Raw genomic sequence first — 14885 nt, 5'->3', positions numbered from 1 at the left:
TGGTGCATATTGGTCGCAGCTCCTTTCGTCATGCAAATGCTTTGGTCTTGACACGAATAAATTTCTAGACACCGGGTCGAAAGAAGAATGATGAGGTGAAAAACAGATGAAGCAAAGCGAAAGAGAAAGAGGGCGCGGGATATCAAGATGCTGAAAACTCAATGCAAGTATTGACGGAAATATCATCGTCAAGTTCCAATGGACGACAGGATATAGAAACTTTCAATGCTCGTCTCCCTTAATCGCTATCCGCATCTGGGTTTGCGACGAACAGCCGAACGTTGGTCATGGAGGTCGTTCGATCGTCCACACTACCCCGGCGTCGAAGCTCAGCTGCCTTGTTGGCCTTTTGCTCGGCCATAGTCGCGGCACTCGGCGCGGCCATATCCCCAACTGTTCCAAAGTTATCTTCTTGCTCACTGTTCCGACTGTGGGTTGTGGCGGTCTCGTCCTTTGTAGGAGCTGTATCTTGCTGTTCTTGTGCGTGATCCATGGCGGGATCCTCAGACACACCCGGCAGATCGGTCCTTTCATTCGGCGGGGAGCTGTTGCTGCCCATAGTGCCCTGCGTGTTTCGCTGGTAGCCACTGGGGTAGCGGTGGCCACTACCAAGAGAGCTTCGTCCGCTCCCAGTCCGACGGTATGGGAAGTCCCTCTCACTGTGCGCATCTTCGTCCGCATCTCCGACTTCGTTGGCACTGAGTCGCACAGGGACAGTCGCACCAACGAGTGCAGAGGGGGAGAGATCCGTAACTTTAGAACCATGCTTGCCTTTCCCGCTTCCAAGTGTACTTGCACGCCCGGCGCCTGCACCGTGGACTTCAAGGTATGCTCGTTTCTTATCTACGAGCTTCTGTTGCCGCAATCGAGGATCCTCCGGCTGCGCACGGTCACACCAAACGGTCGCCTTCTGTCGACGCAGCAGAGCAACATAGCTGCTTTGGGAGTTGCCTGACCGCGCGGACGAGCTCCGCCGTATATCGGGATTTATTCCCGGAGTGTTGCCCGTGGAGGCTGTGGATGTTGTCGCACTTGACAAGCGTCTTGCCATGGGATTGTATGGTACAGTCATACTGTGTTGTGGGGAAGGCCCGGTAGAATATGGTTGATGCTGCTGTTGATACTGCTGTTGGTGTCCTGTATACGGCAAGGCATTTGAGGAGGATGTCCGACTTCGGCTGTGCGCAAGCGAAGCGACTGAAGGGTGGGCGGCAGCTTGTTGAGGCGGCGGCGGCGGCCGAGCTTGATACTGTGGTTGCTGGTGCCCATTATTATTGTATCCCTGAAACTGAGTCCCGGCATGGGCGGAAGCGACCGGTTTCCGCTGGGGCACTTGATGAATCGGCAGTCGATAGTCTGTCATTGTGGGCGTCTAAAGTTGTACATCGGCTATGTAGGGCCCGATCGAGAGGGTTGTTGGGTGGTAAGCGTTATTCTTTGCTTTTTTTTTTTTTAGCGACTGGTCGAGATTGAACCAAAGGAATATTCTAGGTCCAATTTATGGTTCGCAACGCAATCCAAAAAAAAGGCGGACAAGTTAACGGTTCGAAGGAGAGCGGCTTCTAGCGTCGTACGAGGACCAGATATGCAACTCCGGCGGGCGGAGCGAGGTGAAGGTTATGCCTCGCAGGGTGCGCAACGTGCGAAGCTAGTGGAGACGGGCCTTCCTCGAAACAAAGCGAACAACAAAGGCGATTCGCTCGAAGAAAGGGACTGGCTGTCTGAGGCCAAAAGGAAGACGTAGCAAGGCGACACCGGCGGCTAGCTCAGGCTGCTCACACCTTGGGGCCTGAGGAGGGTTTTTCGCAGCAGAAAAAGGCGATAACAAATGATGAGCCAGCAATTGCAGCTCGTGCAAGACAGAATCCCAATTAGCCAGAAGGGGATTCAAGGCTGGTATATAAAGCGGGCACGGCTGGGAATGAGAGAGGAAAGAGGGGAAGGGGACTGGGCTGGATGATAAGTTGAAGCGATGGCGGAGAAAAAGGAACGGGAGGGAAAAGGAAGCTGAGAGAAACGATAGGGTATGGTTGCGTACCGTATGATACGGGACTAAATACACATCCGGTCATGGGCACGGATTGATTTTACGAGATCTAGCACAGCCACATATGACACCACTTCCTTAGTCTCTCCCGGTCATGTGGCTGGTTTATGATGCTTTGCTCCACGGAACTCTGGTCTTCTTGATCACATCGCGTCTTGTCTGTTTCGGATTCCATCATTTCCGAGACAAGGGGTGGAGGAGCCAAAAGAAGTGAGATGCTGCGCCACTCTCCACACGTGGCTTGAAGATCTCAATACGTACAAGCAGTGGCTCCAGTGCACGCCCCAATACAGCGCTGAAACAAGGCTTACGGTATCGTACCGGACGCTAGGAACAGTGGGCAGGGAAGCGTACCTGATTTTCCACCTCGCAGTCTCAGAAAGTGTGGGTTTTATGTCACTTATGACTTTATGTGTTTCTACTGCTTTGGATCATGACGTCGAACCCCACTGCTGCCCGGGAAATCCGGCATCACAAAACAAGAGGAGCGTTAGAAAATTCTCTTTGGGGGAGGGCTGAGGGGAGCTTGAAATTGCTGCTCGTATTGACACCGGGGAATTTCAGCGCCGCCATCCAAAGTAGTGCTTTTCCCCCCTCAGAACCGGAGACCGGAGCACAAATCGTGACGTGAACATCCATCCACTAAGATTGATAGCAGCAGAATAGGGCGCGCTAGTAAAAGAACGGCTCGCTGAGGGAAAACGAATCACTCTCCACAAGGCCAGCATGTGTTGAGTTACATCGAATCTACGTTCCGGATTTGGCGCCAAGTTGTAACCCTTCTTCAACGGTTACTTTCACCTGTGGCTGATTGCTTTGATCTGAGACATCCATCTTCAGCTCAGCCCGGTCTTTGTCTTATGTCTTAATTTATTTCTCCATCTCGGGCGGATGGCTCGCGAATTCCGGGGCTTTGTCCCGCGATGATGTTCATACTCCGTAAACCAGCACACAAAGGGGGGCTCTGCTCCGATTGTCTCAGTCGGCCCGTGGATCGCCTGGAGCACCGACCCGGGAAATACGTACGTACTAACCAAGGTTACATACGGATACTATTCACATTCTTTGGGGCTTTCTGCGACAGCTTGACTCGGGTATACAGTACTATACGTTACAACTTTGACTTGCCATCCGGCCGTACCAGCGCTCCGTCTTCCCTCACTTCATAATCGCGGCCCTGCTCCCATCCAAACCATGTCTTCAAGGTCTCATCGCCCCCAGTTCCTGGTGCAAGGATCCCCCCTTCCCATCCACCATCGTCCGCCGCGATCGGTCGGGCTGGGGTATCGGACAAATGCACAATGGGACGCTGCTCAAAGCCCGCCTGCCGCAGCTCAGACTGCTCCAGCACGGGCGCCGCACAGGCATCCGTGCCATCAAACACGGCCTCCCACTCCGCCCGAGTCTTTTCCTTAAACCGCTTCGTGAAAGCCTCCCGGAGCGCGGGCCAATTATCGCGGTCGTCGCGCGACGGCAGCTCCCCCTTCTGGAACCCCAAACCCTTGATCAGGGCCGCGTAGAACTGCGGCTCCAACGCGCCCACCGAGAAATACTTCCCCTCGTCCTTGGTCTCGTAGGTATCGTAGAACGGACTCCCGCCATCAAGCATGTTTTTGCCGCGGGCGTCGCTCCAAAGCGGCGTCTCCAGATTCAACCGCGGCATTGCCGCTAGATACGCAGAGCCGTCAACCATGTTTGCTTCGACGACTTGGCCGCGGCCGGTGTTGGCGCGCGACAGCAGCGCCAGCAAGATCCCCTGGAAGCAGACCGCACCGCCGCCGGCGAAATCGCCGATGATGTTTCCTGGGGCGTGGGGCCGCTCGCCGGCGCGTCCCAGCATTGACAGCACGCCGGATACGGCAATGTAGTTGATGTCGTGGCCTGCCATGTCCTTGTATTTCCCGTCGCGGCGGAACCCTGTCATGCGGGCGACGATAAGCCTTGGGTTACGCTTTAGCAGGACATCCTTGGGTGAGAGGCCGAGGCGTTCCAGCACGCCTGGCCGGAAGGGGTCAATGAGGACATCGGCGTTGGACAAAAGATCCAGCAAGAGTCGGTGTGAGGATGTGTCTCTCAGGTCGAGAGTAATGGATGTTTTGCCTCGGGTTAGCTGGTCGGCGCTGACAGCTTTGGGGCGGTCAATACGGAGCACTGATGCGCCGTAGTCTGCGAGGAGGAGACCGGCGAACGGGCCTAGCGTAGACTGTCAGTAACTTTGGTGTTGGTGCGTGGGGTATGGATGTTGACGAACCGGGTGCCAGGCCGGCCAATTCCACGACGCGGACGCCGGCGAGTGGTAGTTGCGCGGACATTGTGTACGATAAGAAACGCGCTCTACACTGTTTGAAAAAATTGAACCGTTCAGCAAAGTACATTCGAACGAGGTATATAAACGTGGCGAGCTCTCCGCAGCCGAGGTCCGGGCACGTGCGGGGAACCAGTTGGCCCCGGCCCGTGGCTGAGAATGAATCAACAAAGTTAAGATGCACATCTCCGGGGTTGTTTAGGCTGTTCTTTTGCACATCGCCAAGATAGATTAAGATTCCGAGGTATAGAGAGTAAACTAAAACATCAACAGCAAATCAAATCAGATTCAGACACCCCATCAGTCAAGTAGAGTCATGGCCCGACTCTTACTCCGACTCCGACTCTGATTCTGATTCTGATTCCGACTCTGATTCTGAGTCTGACCCCGAACCTGACCCTGACCCTGACCCCGATTCCTCTTCGTCTTCATCCTCCTCTTCCTCCTCTTCCTCACCTTCACCTTCACCTCCACCTCCCTTGCCTTTGCCCTTGCCCTTGCCCTTGCTCTTTTTCTTATCATGGGCTTTTTTGACCTTACTGCTCAATTTCTTGATAGCGCTGAGCCTTTTCTTCGTCTTGCCTTCGGGTTTCAAATTCCCCGAATCCTTCTCGGCCTCACCGTCCTTTTTTTGCGTTGACTCTTGCGGCGGCTGTTCATAGTATCCTCCCTGAGCTGGGGCTGGAGCTGGAACTGGTTGCTCCTGCTGAGGCGGCGCACCATAACCGTAAGACGGATCTTGGGACGGGGTCTCCCAAGACGACACCCCCGTCTGCTCATTGAAGAAGTACCAGCGCTGGTAGTTATCGTCCCATCGTGGAGCCCATGGGTAAGGGACTTGAGGAGGGGGCGGAGGACCGGACGAGTAGCTCGGAGCCGGGGCTGGTGCAGACTCGGGTTGGATTTGGGTGCTGGAGGTCTTGCGGTGGAGTTTAGAGTCGATTTTGGACTCGAGGAGGCCGCGGAAACCCATTGTGTTGATTGGGTTGATTGGGTTGGGTTGGAGGAAGGTATGGATAATGATGGAGGATTTAAGATATGGAAAGTTATGGAGTTGATTGCGAATTGGCAATTGTCGCAAGACAGCGAGGACACTGTCATCTCTAAATACCAGGGACAACAACCCGAGCCGCGACAGCGAGTCAGCGACAGACCCAGAGCCTGCCCAGCTCGGCCTGAAAGGAAATGATTATGCTTAGCATCAACGGGCCAAAACTGGCTTACGGGCACTATGCCAATGGCTTACGGAGACTGAACCGCTGTGCGTGCAAGATGATTAGAATTAAGGGTCCACTGGGTCTGGGGGCTGTAAAGGCTGTGCTGTTTAACTTGCTTGGCCCAGTGAAACCAGAACATGGCGCCCCTAAGCTTCTGCTAACCGGTGGGTCGAGCTTAGCGCTGCAGGTCAATACTGCATCTGGCTATTAGACGCCGTCATTTTGGTGATGTTATACGCGCCGGCTGCACAGCCGCAACCCGATGTTTTGGTGTTGACTCGTTGCGTCTGGTCCCGTGGGGGCCGGTATTTATAATTGTTGGTGATTTTCAGGGGTAAGGTAAAAAGGATGTTGAGTGTTCGGATAATAGATCCCGTAGGCTTTTTTCTGGTAGGGCCGTGCAGGACTGCCTTGCCCGAGTCAAGGAGGGATAAACAATTAAAGATGGAAATTTTGTTCAAGCCCATCTGTAGGAGAAACAAGACCAGCTCTCATTATTTCCATATGGATTGTATGTCGGCATGCCGAATCGGCCCAGACGGGCCGACAATCAATGCGAGTACATAGCCTATATAATGTCATATACAGTCGTAAGGTATAGGATTGGAGCTATGCAGATTACGGCTGATCCATGCCTGCATGTCTCCGCTACAGGATCACTAAACTGCGCCTCGCCAGCTCAACGTACGTAGTCCAATAAAGCAAAAGCTCGTGCCATATGCTCCTAGTATGATATGCTCCTTGTATCGACAGCTACGCTCCAGTGTCCACGTACCTACCACACAAGTCCGCTCCTAAAGCCGAGTTTCCAGGTCCCATTTTCATATTCAAAAGAGTCAAGACCGAGCGATACTTGCTCCGGAGTTACAGGCCACCGGTGATAACCACCAGTAAAAAACACGTTGGAAATCCCAACCGTCTGTACTTGTAGTGCTTTCGCATTCTGCGCCAGAAATAATCTAAGCGTCACCCTTGTAACGGTCGCATTTAGTATTTCGACATTCCAGACACCCCGCAAATACCCTTCGGCGAGCCTCGTCGGCTAATGTGAACCGTTCATGATTTCAAGTTGGACGGTATTTTTGGAGGAATGAAATAAAAGACTGGGCCACCGCGGATTAGGCCACAGATTCCAGTAGGGAGTTTTACTATATTGGGGCTCAGGTGAGCCATCGTGACAGAATAGAGGGAATGATACATGTGCTTTCGTTGCCCATTGCGTGATACAGGCCGCGCTCTCATACAAGCCCACTAGGCACCGGTACAGGGGACTCCAGCAAGTGCAAGACTGGATGTCGATTGTCGATCGCTGTGTAGAGCTGCACAACGCAATTATCAGAGAGTCTGCCAACGCCTCTGGCCATGAACCGCTTTGCCTCGCTAAATACTTGGAGTACTGGGCCACCCTGAACCAAGACGGTGTGAACGCGCTGCGCAAGAAGCTAGGCGAGCCCCTCTTCGATTTCCTCTCAAGAACTGGTGTTCCCCGCGGCGTCGCAGATGTCGGAGCTTGCGCAGCGACAACGTGAACAGTCTGAGGAAAACTGGTTTAGCGATCCAAGTGGACGTGCAGGATACGTAGTTGGAACAGAATTTCGAATCCAGGAATATTGTCCTAACGGTTATTTTCCCACTGGGAGACAAGGGAGGTTATTCGATGGAGTCGATGGGCTCTACACTCAATGACTTGATAACAGTATGTAATTTTCTCATTCCTCTTGCCCAAATATTGTAGTGGAGATACAAGGCTCACCCAATCAGACACTTCAGTCCAAAGCTTGAATCTCGTTTCCAGCATCATATAGGTACCTTGCAGGACTTTGACTATCATTAATATTTAACAGAAACACCATATTCCAACGGTCCCACAACGAACATCTTCAGCCCGAAAGAGTTTGGTGCAGCAGCTTGAGCTCACTGCTCAGCCGCACGATGATTCCTGCAGGCTTGGCCGAGCGCCAGCAAATAACAAACCAACAAACCAACTCTGCCGCGTCAGTTTTGACCCTCTTTTTCTCCCGTGGTTCATTTATGTAACTTTCGTCTATAGCAGAGACAGCTTCAGTTCCAATTGCAATTGCACGCCCAGGCTCAGTGCAATGCGGCGCTCTCCCACCATAGAACCATGGCTCCGCACCGTCGCTATCTCGCTGAGCGCGTCCATAGCTGAAGCCAAATACCCCTTCTCATCCGACGGCCCGAAAGCAACCCTCAAGAATGACACCTCGGTGTCCTTCGACCCGCTCGGCGTTGCAGCTGTCCTGGGGAACCCGCGCGCCGACGCCAGCGCCGCAAAGCTCTACGTCCAGTTCGACAAGGATACCTTCCACTGGCCGCACATGTCCATGATCGGGGGCACGCTGCCCGCGATGCAGATGCTGGTCGAGTATGTGACCTCGGGCTTACCCTCCAAGTCGCTCTCGGCGCCGATCAAGATGTGCGCAAAGTACATCACCATGATCCCCGTGCGCTCGGACTTTGTCTTCCGCGAGCTGCCGCTGGATTTCAGCAATGTATGGCTGAATAGCCTGATCTCCTTCCGGTCTGGGGATATTAACCCCGGTAATGATTTCATGGTCGTGCACATCGATCAGGTTGCAAGGACGCCGCGCGAGGTCAGCGATATGGCTAGGGATAAGAGGCTCCGGCTGAGTCTGGACCCAGGGCTAGGCCGGTGGATGTTCGCGCGGTTGACGCTTTACCTTCTGATTCTGGCCAACGGCGGCATGATCCTGGCCGCCATGTTGATTGGCATTCTGGCCGCGGACGTCTGGGCGTTTACGCTGTTCTTCTTGTACGGTAGTCACTGGATTGCGTCGGCGCTGATAACCTTCCTGCCTATGGTGCGGGTTTCGACGCCGGCAATCGACCAGGAAGAAACGCCGCGGTATGCAGCCTACGAGCGGCCCGAGGGTGGAACGGTCATATTCAAGGGTGCGAAGAAGAACATGGAGGCCTGGGCGCGTACAACGTGGAAGTTCGAGCCGACGCTGGTCCAGTCAACGCTGCACTGGGTATTCATGGTAACGGGTGCCCTGGCTGCGTTCTCCTCGATTGCGTGCATGGTCAATATGCATGGTTATATGCAGCTTGCGTTCCTGGCTGTCCTGGTCTATGCGACCATTGCGGAGATTGTCGCGACCAAGATCTCGCGGTGGCTGCAGACGAAGGCAAAGGGGGATGTGCCGTATGCGCTGTTGACGAATAAAGAGAAGCGCACTGAGAGTATCATCTATGCAACCTTGGCTATTACCCCTGTTTGTCGGCTTGAAGGGTTCGATTGGATTACTATGGGACTGCTTCCGAACATGCCGGCGTTTAGTGAGATGCAGCCTGCCCTGGCCCGGATTAATGCGTACCAGAAGGAGGCTGAGAAGGAAGAGAGAAGTGTTCCACGTAGTGATGGGGAGAGGGACGCTATTAGGGCGCAGATGGAGGTATATTATGCTGATTACATGACGGCGGCGTGTGAAGCAGCGGAAAAGGGCAAGGAAGACGAGGAGGCGAAGAAGGCTGCGAGGAAGGGCACAGAAGGTTTGGCTGGACGGTTAGTCGAGCAGATGCGTGGTGCTGTAGAGGAATGGATTGCACATATGGACGAGGACGAAGTTAGGAAAACGGCGACGCCGCAGAGTGAGGCACTTGTTAAATGATGGTAACCATGGCCTTGACTCTTTCTTGAATTCGTTGTGCGCTTGAGCGATGAGCTGGAAACAAAGAGATATTGAACGTTATGATATGAATGTATATGGTGAATAATTTGTAAATTGTCTATAGCTCGAGGTTCTCAATAGAACCATGATTTAGTCTTGTAGTTGGAGAGTATTATTATAAAACGGGACGAGAAAACTGGCGGACAAATCGTCGGCTTACTGGTTCAGACCCCGAACCGGCGCTCTATGAAAGATGATCCCTATAATGTAGTTAAGCCACCCAATCGCCAATTCTCCCAAGTAATCCTCTATATAGGCTAATCCAGCCCTGACAGCCATCGGATCCATCACACGAACCGTCACGGATCCGGCGTACCACCTCGGAAAAAGAAATGTCCAGATAAACCGCACAACTGCAGACCAGCGGCAGCCAGAACCGATTGTACGAATGCACAAGAGTTGTCGCTGCGTAAATATCGCAGAGCGCCTTCTCGGTGCAACGCGACGCGCGCGGGCCAGCAGAGTGGACGACATCCGTTAAGACCGGGGATACCCTCGCCCGGTACTCGTGAGACAACAGTTGGACTGCTACATGGTAGCTGTCAGGGTCTGCTTGAGCTGCTAGCAGGGCGAATTCCCGCACCGCCGCAACGGTCTCGATATCGGCGCAGCAAACCTCGAGAACACACCATGGTCGCTGTAGGATGACCAGCAAAGACTCCACTGCCGATTCTGTTCCTATCACGCAGTGTTGGGTAAATGTTGCCGCATTGATCAGAAACCACGGAAGGTGATAGATCGTGTTGGCTGACGGCTGCGTGGGGGACAACACTGGCAGCGAAGCTAGCTGGGCCACTGCGGGTTCGTCCAAATTCACATAAATGGGGAGCGTCTTGCAAACTCGCGACGCGGAGACTTTCAGCTGGGTATAGAGAGCAATATTATGCTTGAGATGTTCGAAACCCGGCGGCAGGGGCGCGCAGGAGTAAATGGCGAAGGTTTGGGGACCGAAGCGAACACCCCCGCCATGGTCGAGTGCGACACAGACGGTGCTGCTGATAACCATTAATTAGGTCAAGAGTAAGGCGTCAAGACCCTTCGGTATCAGTGGAGGGCCAGCAAAAGCATGATATGAGGGGCAAAGAGAGCCTAGGACTCTACATAGAAAGAGAGGAGGGGGGAAGAAAGAAGAGAAGTGGCGCAGCAGGCGAGGAATGTCAGGCGACAAAATTAGGCAACAAGGCTGCAAAAAACCACTAACCCAGCCCTAAGTATTACAAACACGACTTTCGCCATTTATACTAAAAACAACAGTACGAAGGGACAATTGTGAAGGTGTTCTAGGAGAAGTACATATATCATATTTGATTGTAAAAAGTCTAACATATCCACCAAACTCGAATTTCTCGAGACACTACATCAACATCATAGAATAAAACGATACTGATACAACCTCGGTTGTATAGCATCGATCATCAAGAAAAGAAGGGCAAATTTACATCACGACAAGCATAGAGAGTGCAGCAGCAATGACCATAGAAGCTCCCTTCGCCAAGCCAGAAACGCGAGACGCGGCACCTGTGAAAACAGGGGCCTCACCTCCCTGTGTACCGCTAGGCGCCACAGGAACCCGGGAGGCCGACGGCTGGACATAGAAGGTCGAAGAGGGATAAGCACTGCTCACACCACCGATTACAAGACTGCTGGTAGATGCTGGATGGGCGGGGACAACCACAACTGTGGTGGTGGATCCAGGTCCGATGATGGTTGTGTACCCTTCACCAGGATGGGGAGCACCAACAGGGCTATTACCTGTCGGCTGTGCGGGACGAGACTCTCCGGTTGTGGATTCGGGTCCGGGGATAGTGGTGTAACCACCGTCAGATGGAACCTCGGCGGGCACGTCTGTAGGCTGCACAGGGGTAGACTCTCCAGTTGTGGTTGCGGGTGGCAGAGTCAGGGTGACCGTGGTTGGGGTCGCAGCACATACGTTACAGACAGTCACTGTGGTTGTCCATCCCTCAGGGATATCTGGCGGCCCTGTGGGCTGTACAGAACCAGGAATATCAGTTCCTGTGGCTGTGGCAGAAGCCGTACCGGGGCAGTAAGTTGAGGTGATCGTGGTGGTGATCGTGGTGAAGCCTGTCGGGCAAATGCTAGTGTATGAAGTCACAATAAGTGTCGTGGTAATGGCTGGCTCTGTAGTAGTAGGCTGAGTTGTGACGGATCCAGTGTCGGTTGGCTTAGTAGTGAGCCCGGTGGTGGGCTGCGTGGTTGATTCTACTGGGGCCGTGGAAGTAGCTGTCTCATCGCAGTCGCCGTCAGTGGTTTGCGACGAGGAAGTCGTCTCAGACGGGGACGATGTTGGCACACCGGACACGCTCGGTGTGGGGGTAACGGTCCCTGACGTCGAAATTGTGCTTCTACTAGAGGTCGAAGTTGTTGGAATCACGGGCCTGCTCGTCGAGGTGCCGGATGTCTGAGATGTTGCGGAGGAAGTGGAGTCGATCTCAGTTTCTGTGCAGTCGGTGCTGGGACTGGGGACAGAGCTTGACGGGATGGGCACGCGAGAGGAGCTAGGTGTCGGAAACACTGTCATAGTTACAGTTGTCTCGGTGGAAGTCGACGATGAAGGCGAAACAACTGGAGAGCTTGCCGACGGAGACTTCGAGACACTTGGCGTACTGGACAGGCTGTGAGAGCTAGTGGCAGTAGAGGATTCCGAGCACTCCGTCGTAGTCGAGGAAGTACTCGAAGCGCTGGAGCTTGAAGAAGAGTGTGCGCCGGGTGTGCTGGACGGAGTGCTGGTGCTGGAGGTCGGATGAGGCACGTGGGAAGAAGTGCTGATTCCTGGGACTACGGGAACGCTTGAGACACTCGTACTTGAAGAGACAACGGAGCTGGAGTCAGGGACAGATGGTGTTGATGTAGGAGTATGAGTGCTCGAGGTTGAAGTCTTCGACGTCGTAGGGCCGCTGGAGGGGATAGAAGAGCTGGTTACTGACACAGATGTGCTTGAAGACACAACAGAGCTCGATGCGGAAACTGAAGGGGCGGACGTAGAGACATGCGAGCTCGAGGACACAAAAGTACTCGACCCAGAAGGTGCCACTGAGGGGGTGCTGCTGGTTTCCGAAGTCCAAGTGCTAGATCCTGACGGGCTTCCAGAGGGGGTAGGTGTAGGTGTGTTTGTAGAAGTCGAGGTACTAGAAGTGGTCGAGGTGGAAGTAGTAGACGTTGTTGTTGTGGTCGAGGTAGGCGTAGGAGTAGGCGAAGGGGTTGGTGTAGGATGATTGGGATCAAGGTCATACAAGATGTCCTTCATCTTCTCACCATAGCTAGCCCCATTGATTTGGTTTCTCTTTGACTCCGTGGCTTCCCACAGCATGATACCTCCAAAAGTTTCGGGGTATTTGTTCATGTACTTCTTCACCAGGGGCTGGACCTCTTCGGGGGTCAAATAGTACCCTAGATTTGCTGCAAGCGCACTAGCAGGCAGACCTACGTAGAGCTTCGCGTTGGGATTGGCACCATTCTTGATAACCTGAACCCACTCATCAAAGTTGAAGCCGTTCTTTGTACCAGCCACGAAGTCACGAGCGGAGCAAGGGTTTGAGTTATAAAACTGAACCCAGACAAAATCGATGACTGAATTGGCGATGGCGACACCGAGTTGCTCGTCGGGGATTGGGCACTGGGGGGCGGCAGAGATGTAGAACCTACGTTCGGGCGCCTCCTCAAAGCGCCTCCGGAGTCGCTTGATCATATTGGCATATCCTGCAAAAGTTAGAGTGTAGACTTGATGGTTTTGTTTTACAGAACTCACCCCAGCTACCGTTGTACTCGATGTCAAAGTCAAACCCATCCACGACAGCATCACCAAAAGGGCGAGGACTCCCAGCGGATTCCCACGTATCGGTCTTTGGACCAAACGCTCCCCAGAGCCAGTCGGCGAACTTGGTGGAGGCATCGATAGTGTCGATCTCATAAGTTTTGTGTCCCCCACCAAGGGACAGGAAGATCTTCTTGCCAGCTGCCTGACAAGCGGGAATATCCTCCACCAAGTTAGGGCATTGCGAGTACAACTTGGACGGGACACCGTCGACAAGATAGGTATCAGCCCAGCATTGGTTGCCAAAGTTACTGCCGGGCAAATCGGTCAGTGGATCCTGGTCTGGGAAAGTATTGATAAATCCGATGTTGATGATATCGAAGGTCGTGTCCTGGCAAAACTCGGCAAGACGAGGTTGGGCGAGACCTTGGCCCTATGTAGGAATTAGTACACTGGATTGAACTCGATCTCAGTCAAAACAAATTCTTACATAGTAGACGGCGACATTGGACTTGGCCTCAGGAACAAAAGCAGACGCAAATGAGGCTAGGCCCGAGATAGCCGAAACGAGGGAGAGTAGCTTTTTCGCCATGGTTTGAAATGAATGACAACTGGATAGAACCAGTGGATAGTAATACCAACAAAGAAAGGACGCAGACAACCGTCTGCTGGTACGGCCTCTACAACGAAAGACAGGCTGGCGAGGAAATCTACAAGAACCAGGGGAAGAAGACAGGTAATATATGGGTTTTAACCTGCTGGGAAATTAGACAATGTAAGCTATAACAGAGCCTCAAGGTTATTGGCCTGGTGAGTGGCATCCCGTGGGCCACGCTCAGGAGTCATGATATCAGGCTTGTGGTAAGCGTCTACCCTAGGAGAGCAAAAGACGAAAATTGGCCTGCCGCACAGCCCTCCAAGGCCCAGTTTACTAGGGCTGGTGTCTCCTAGAGGCTGAGATAACATTGTATCATTCGGCGGGAGAAATCCGGCAAAAGTCTAGTGACCTAGTCTGATAGACTCACCACTGACCAGTGGGCCTGATTTACAAGCGACCAAGCGAGGGTCCATGGGTTATCTATGATAGGTGGGTCAGCCTTAAGTCTCAAGTTCTTAACAGACAACCTCCAAGCCAGGGGAGAGCCTCATGAAAGTAAAAGATCCTGACCTGGGCCTGGCGTTAGCTAGTATCGACAGCGTGCTTGTCTAGAGTTCCTGAGAGCATTTCATTTCTTAAACGTCAGTTGGATTTGGAATTGAAGTTCACTATGGCTACGCTTCTGCCACTTGGTTTAAGTCCGATTTCGCCACGGACAGGTCCGGGCACGCTCTGACCTGGTTTCATGGTCGGCGGCTGAATGGCTCGAGTCGCTAAGCGTAGCGTCGAGTAGTGGGAGTAGTGGGAGAAGTGGAAGTTGGAAGAGGGTGGAGATTTGGAAAAGGCTTCGTGCATCACCTGGCCAGGAACACCAATCAGGTGACAGAGTCCCCTCTAGTCGGCCTTTGGTCGCCCACTGAGACAATTCATTTGGATGCGATCAACCAGCGTCAGACTTCACCCACGAACCCCCCCTCGGTTTGCACCCGGATCATCGGATCGGCAGGCAGTGATTCGACAATTGTATACTTTGTACTGCTCCGGCCGGATCCTTTATTTACTGCTGCCTATACAGTACGCAGTACAAAACATACTATGGATTAGGTTGGCAACGGTAATTCCAGGGTCCAAAGCGGCTTTCTGACAAGCACTGCGAGGCGAGGCGAGGTTGCATCCGCCCCCAGAGTCCAGTATCGTTTAATCATACCGGTTTGGTAACAAGCTTGATCTGTG

General features: G+C 53.2%; 6 protein-coding genes across 6 annotated transcripts; 2 read left to right on the top strand and 4 right to left on the bottom strand.

Annotated features, from left to right (window-relative positions):
* Positions 1-238: 238 nt before the first annotated feature.
* Positions 239-1363, bottom strand: APUU_60614S (uncharacterized protein; the record flags this gene model as incomplete). The annotated part of the gene is made up of 1 exon (XM_041693873.1): positions 239-1363. One exon carries the CDS (start codon positions 1361-1363, stop codon positions 239-241), a length of 1125 nt encoding a protein of 374 aa, XP_041559760.1.
* A 1795-nt stretch (positions 1364-3158) lies between these two features.
* CEFD2 (CaiB/BaiF CoA transferase family protein) lies at positions 3159-4359 on the bottom strand (the record flags this gene model as incomplete). Its single annotated transcript, XM_041693872.1, has 2 exons — positions 3159-4240; positions 4299-4359. 2 exons carry the CDS (start codon positions 4357-4359, stop codon positions 3159-3161), a joined length of 1143 nt encoding a protein of 380 aa, XP_041559759.1.
* A 321-nt stretch (positions 4360-4680) lies between these two features.
* Positions 4681-5325, bottom strand: APUU_60612S (WW domain-containing protein; the record flags this gene model as incomplete). Its single annotated transcript, XM_041693871.1, has 1 exon — positions 4681-5325. One exon carries the CDS (start codon positions 5323-5325, stop codon positions 4681-4683), a length of 645 nt encoding a protein of 214 aa, XP_041559758.1.
* Positions 5326-6861: 1536 nt separating this feature from the next.
* Positions 6862-7098, top strand: APUU_60611A (uncharacterized protein; the record flags this gene model as incomplete). The annotated part of the gene is made up of 1 exon (XM_041693870.1): positions 6862-7098. The coding sequence occupies one exon, from the start codon at positions 6862-6864 to the stop codon at positions 7096-7098; it is 237 nt and encodes a 78-aa protein (XP_041559757.1).
* A 403-nt stretch (positions 7099-7501) lies between these two features.
* APUU_60610A (uncharacterized protein) lies at positions 7502-9222 on the top strand (the record flags this gene model as incomplete). The annotated part of the gene is made up of 2 exons (XM_041693869.1): positions 7502-7563; positions 7620-9222. The coding sequence occupies 2 exons, from the start codon at positions 7502-7504 to the stop codon at positions 9220-9222; spliced, it is 1665 nt and encodes a 554-aa protein (XP_041559756.1).
* A 1495-nt stretch (positions 9223-10717) lies between these two features.
* On the bottom strand, positions 10718-13646 carry chiA1 (class III chitinase ChiA1; the record flags this gene model as incomplete). The annotated part of the gene is made up of 3 exons (XM_041693867.1): positions 10718-12999; positions 13049-13487; positions 13545-13646. 3 exons carry the CDS (start codon positions 13644-13646, stop codon positions 10718-10720), a joined length of 2823 nt encoding a protein of 940 aa, XP_041559755.1.
* Between the last annotated feature and the right edge of the window lie 1239 nt (positions 13647-14885).

Source organism: Aspergillus puulaauensis, chromosome 6 (assembly GCF_016861865.1).
Source record: "Aspergillus puulaauensis MK2 DNA, chromosome 6, nearly complete sequence".
Lineage (NCBI taxonomy): Eukaryota > Fungi > Ascomycota > Eurotiomycetes > Eurotiales > Aspergillaceae > Aspergillus > Aspergillus puulaauensis.
This window is presented reverse-complemented; position numbering and strand designations above follow the sequence as displayed.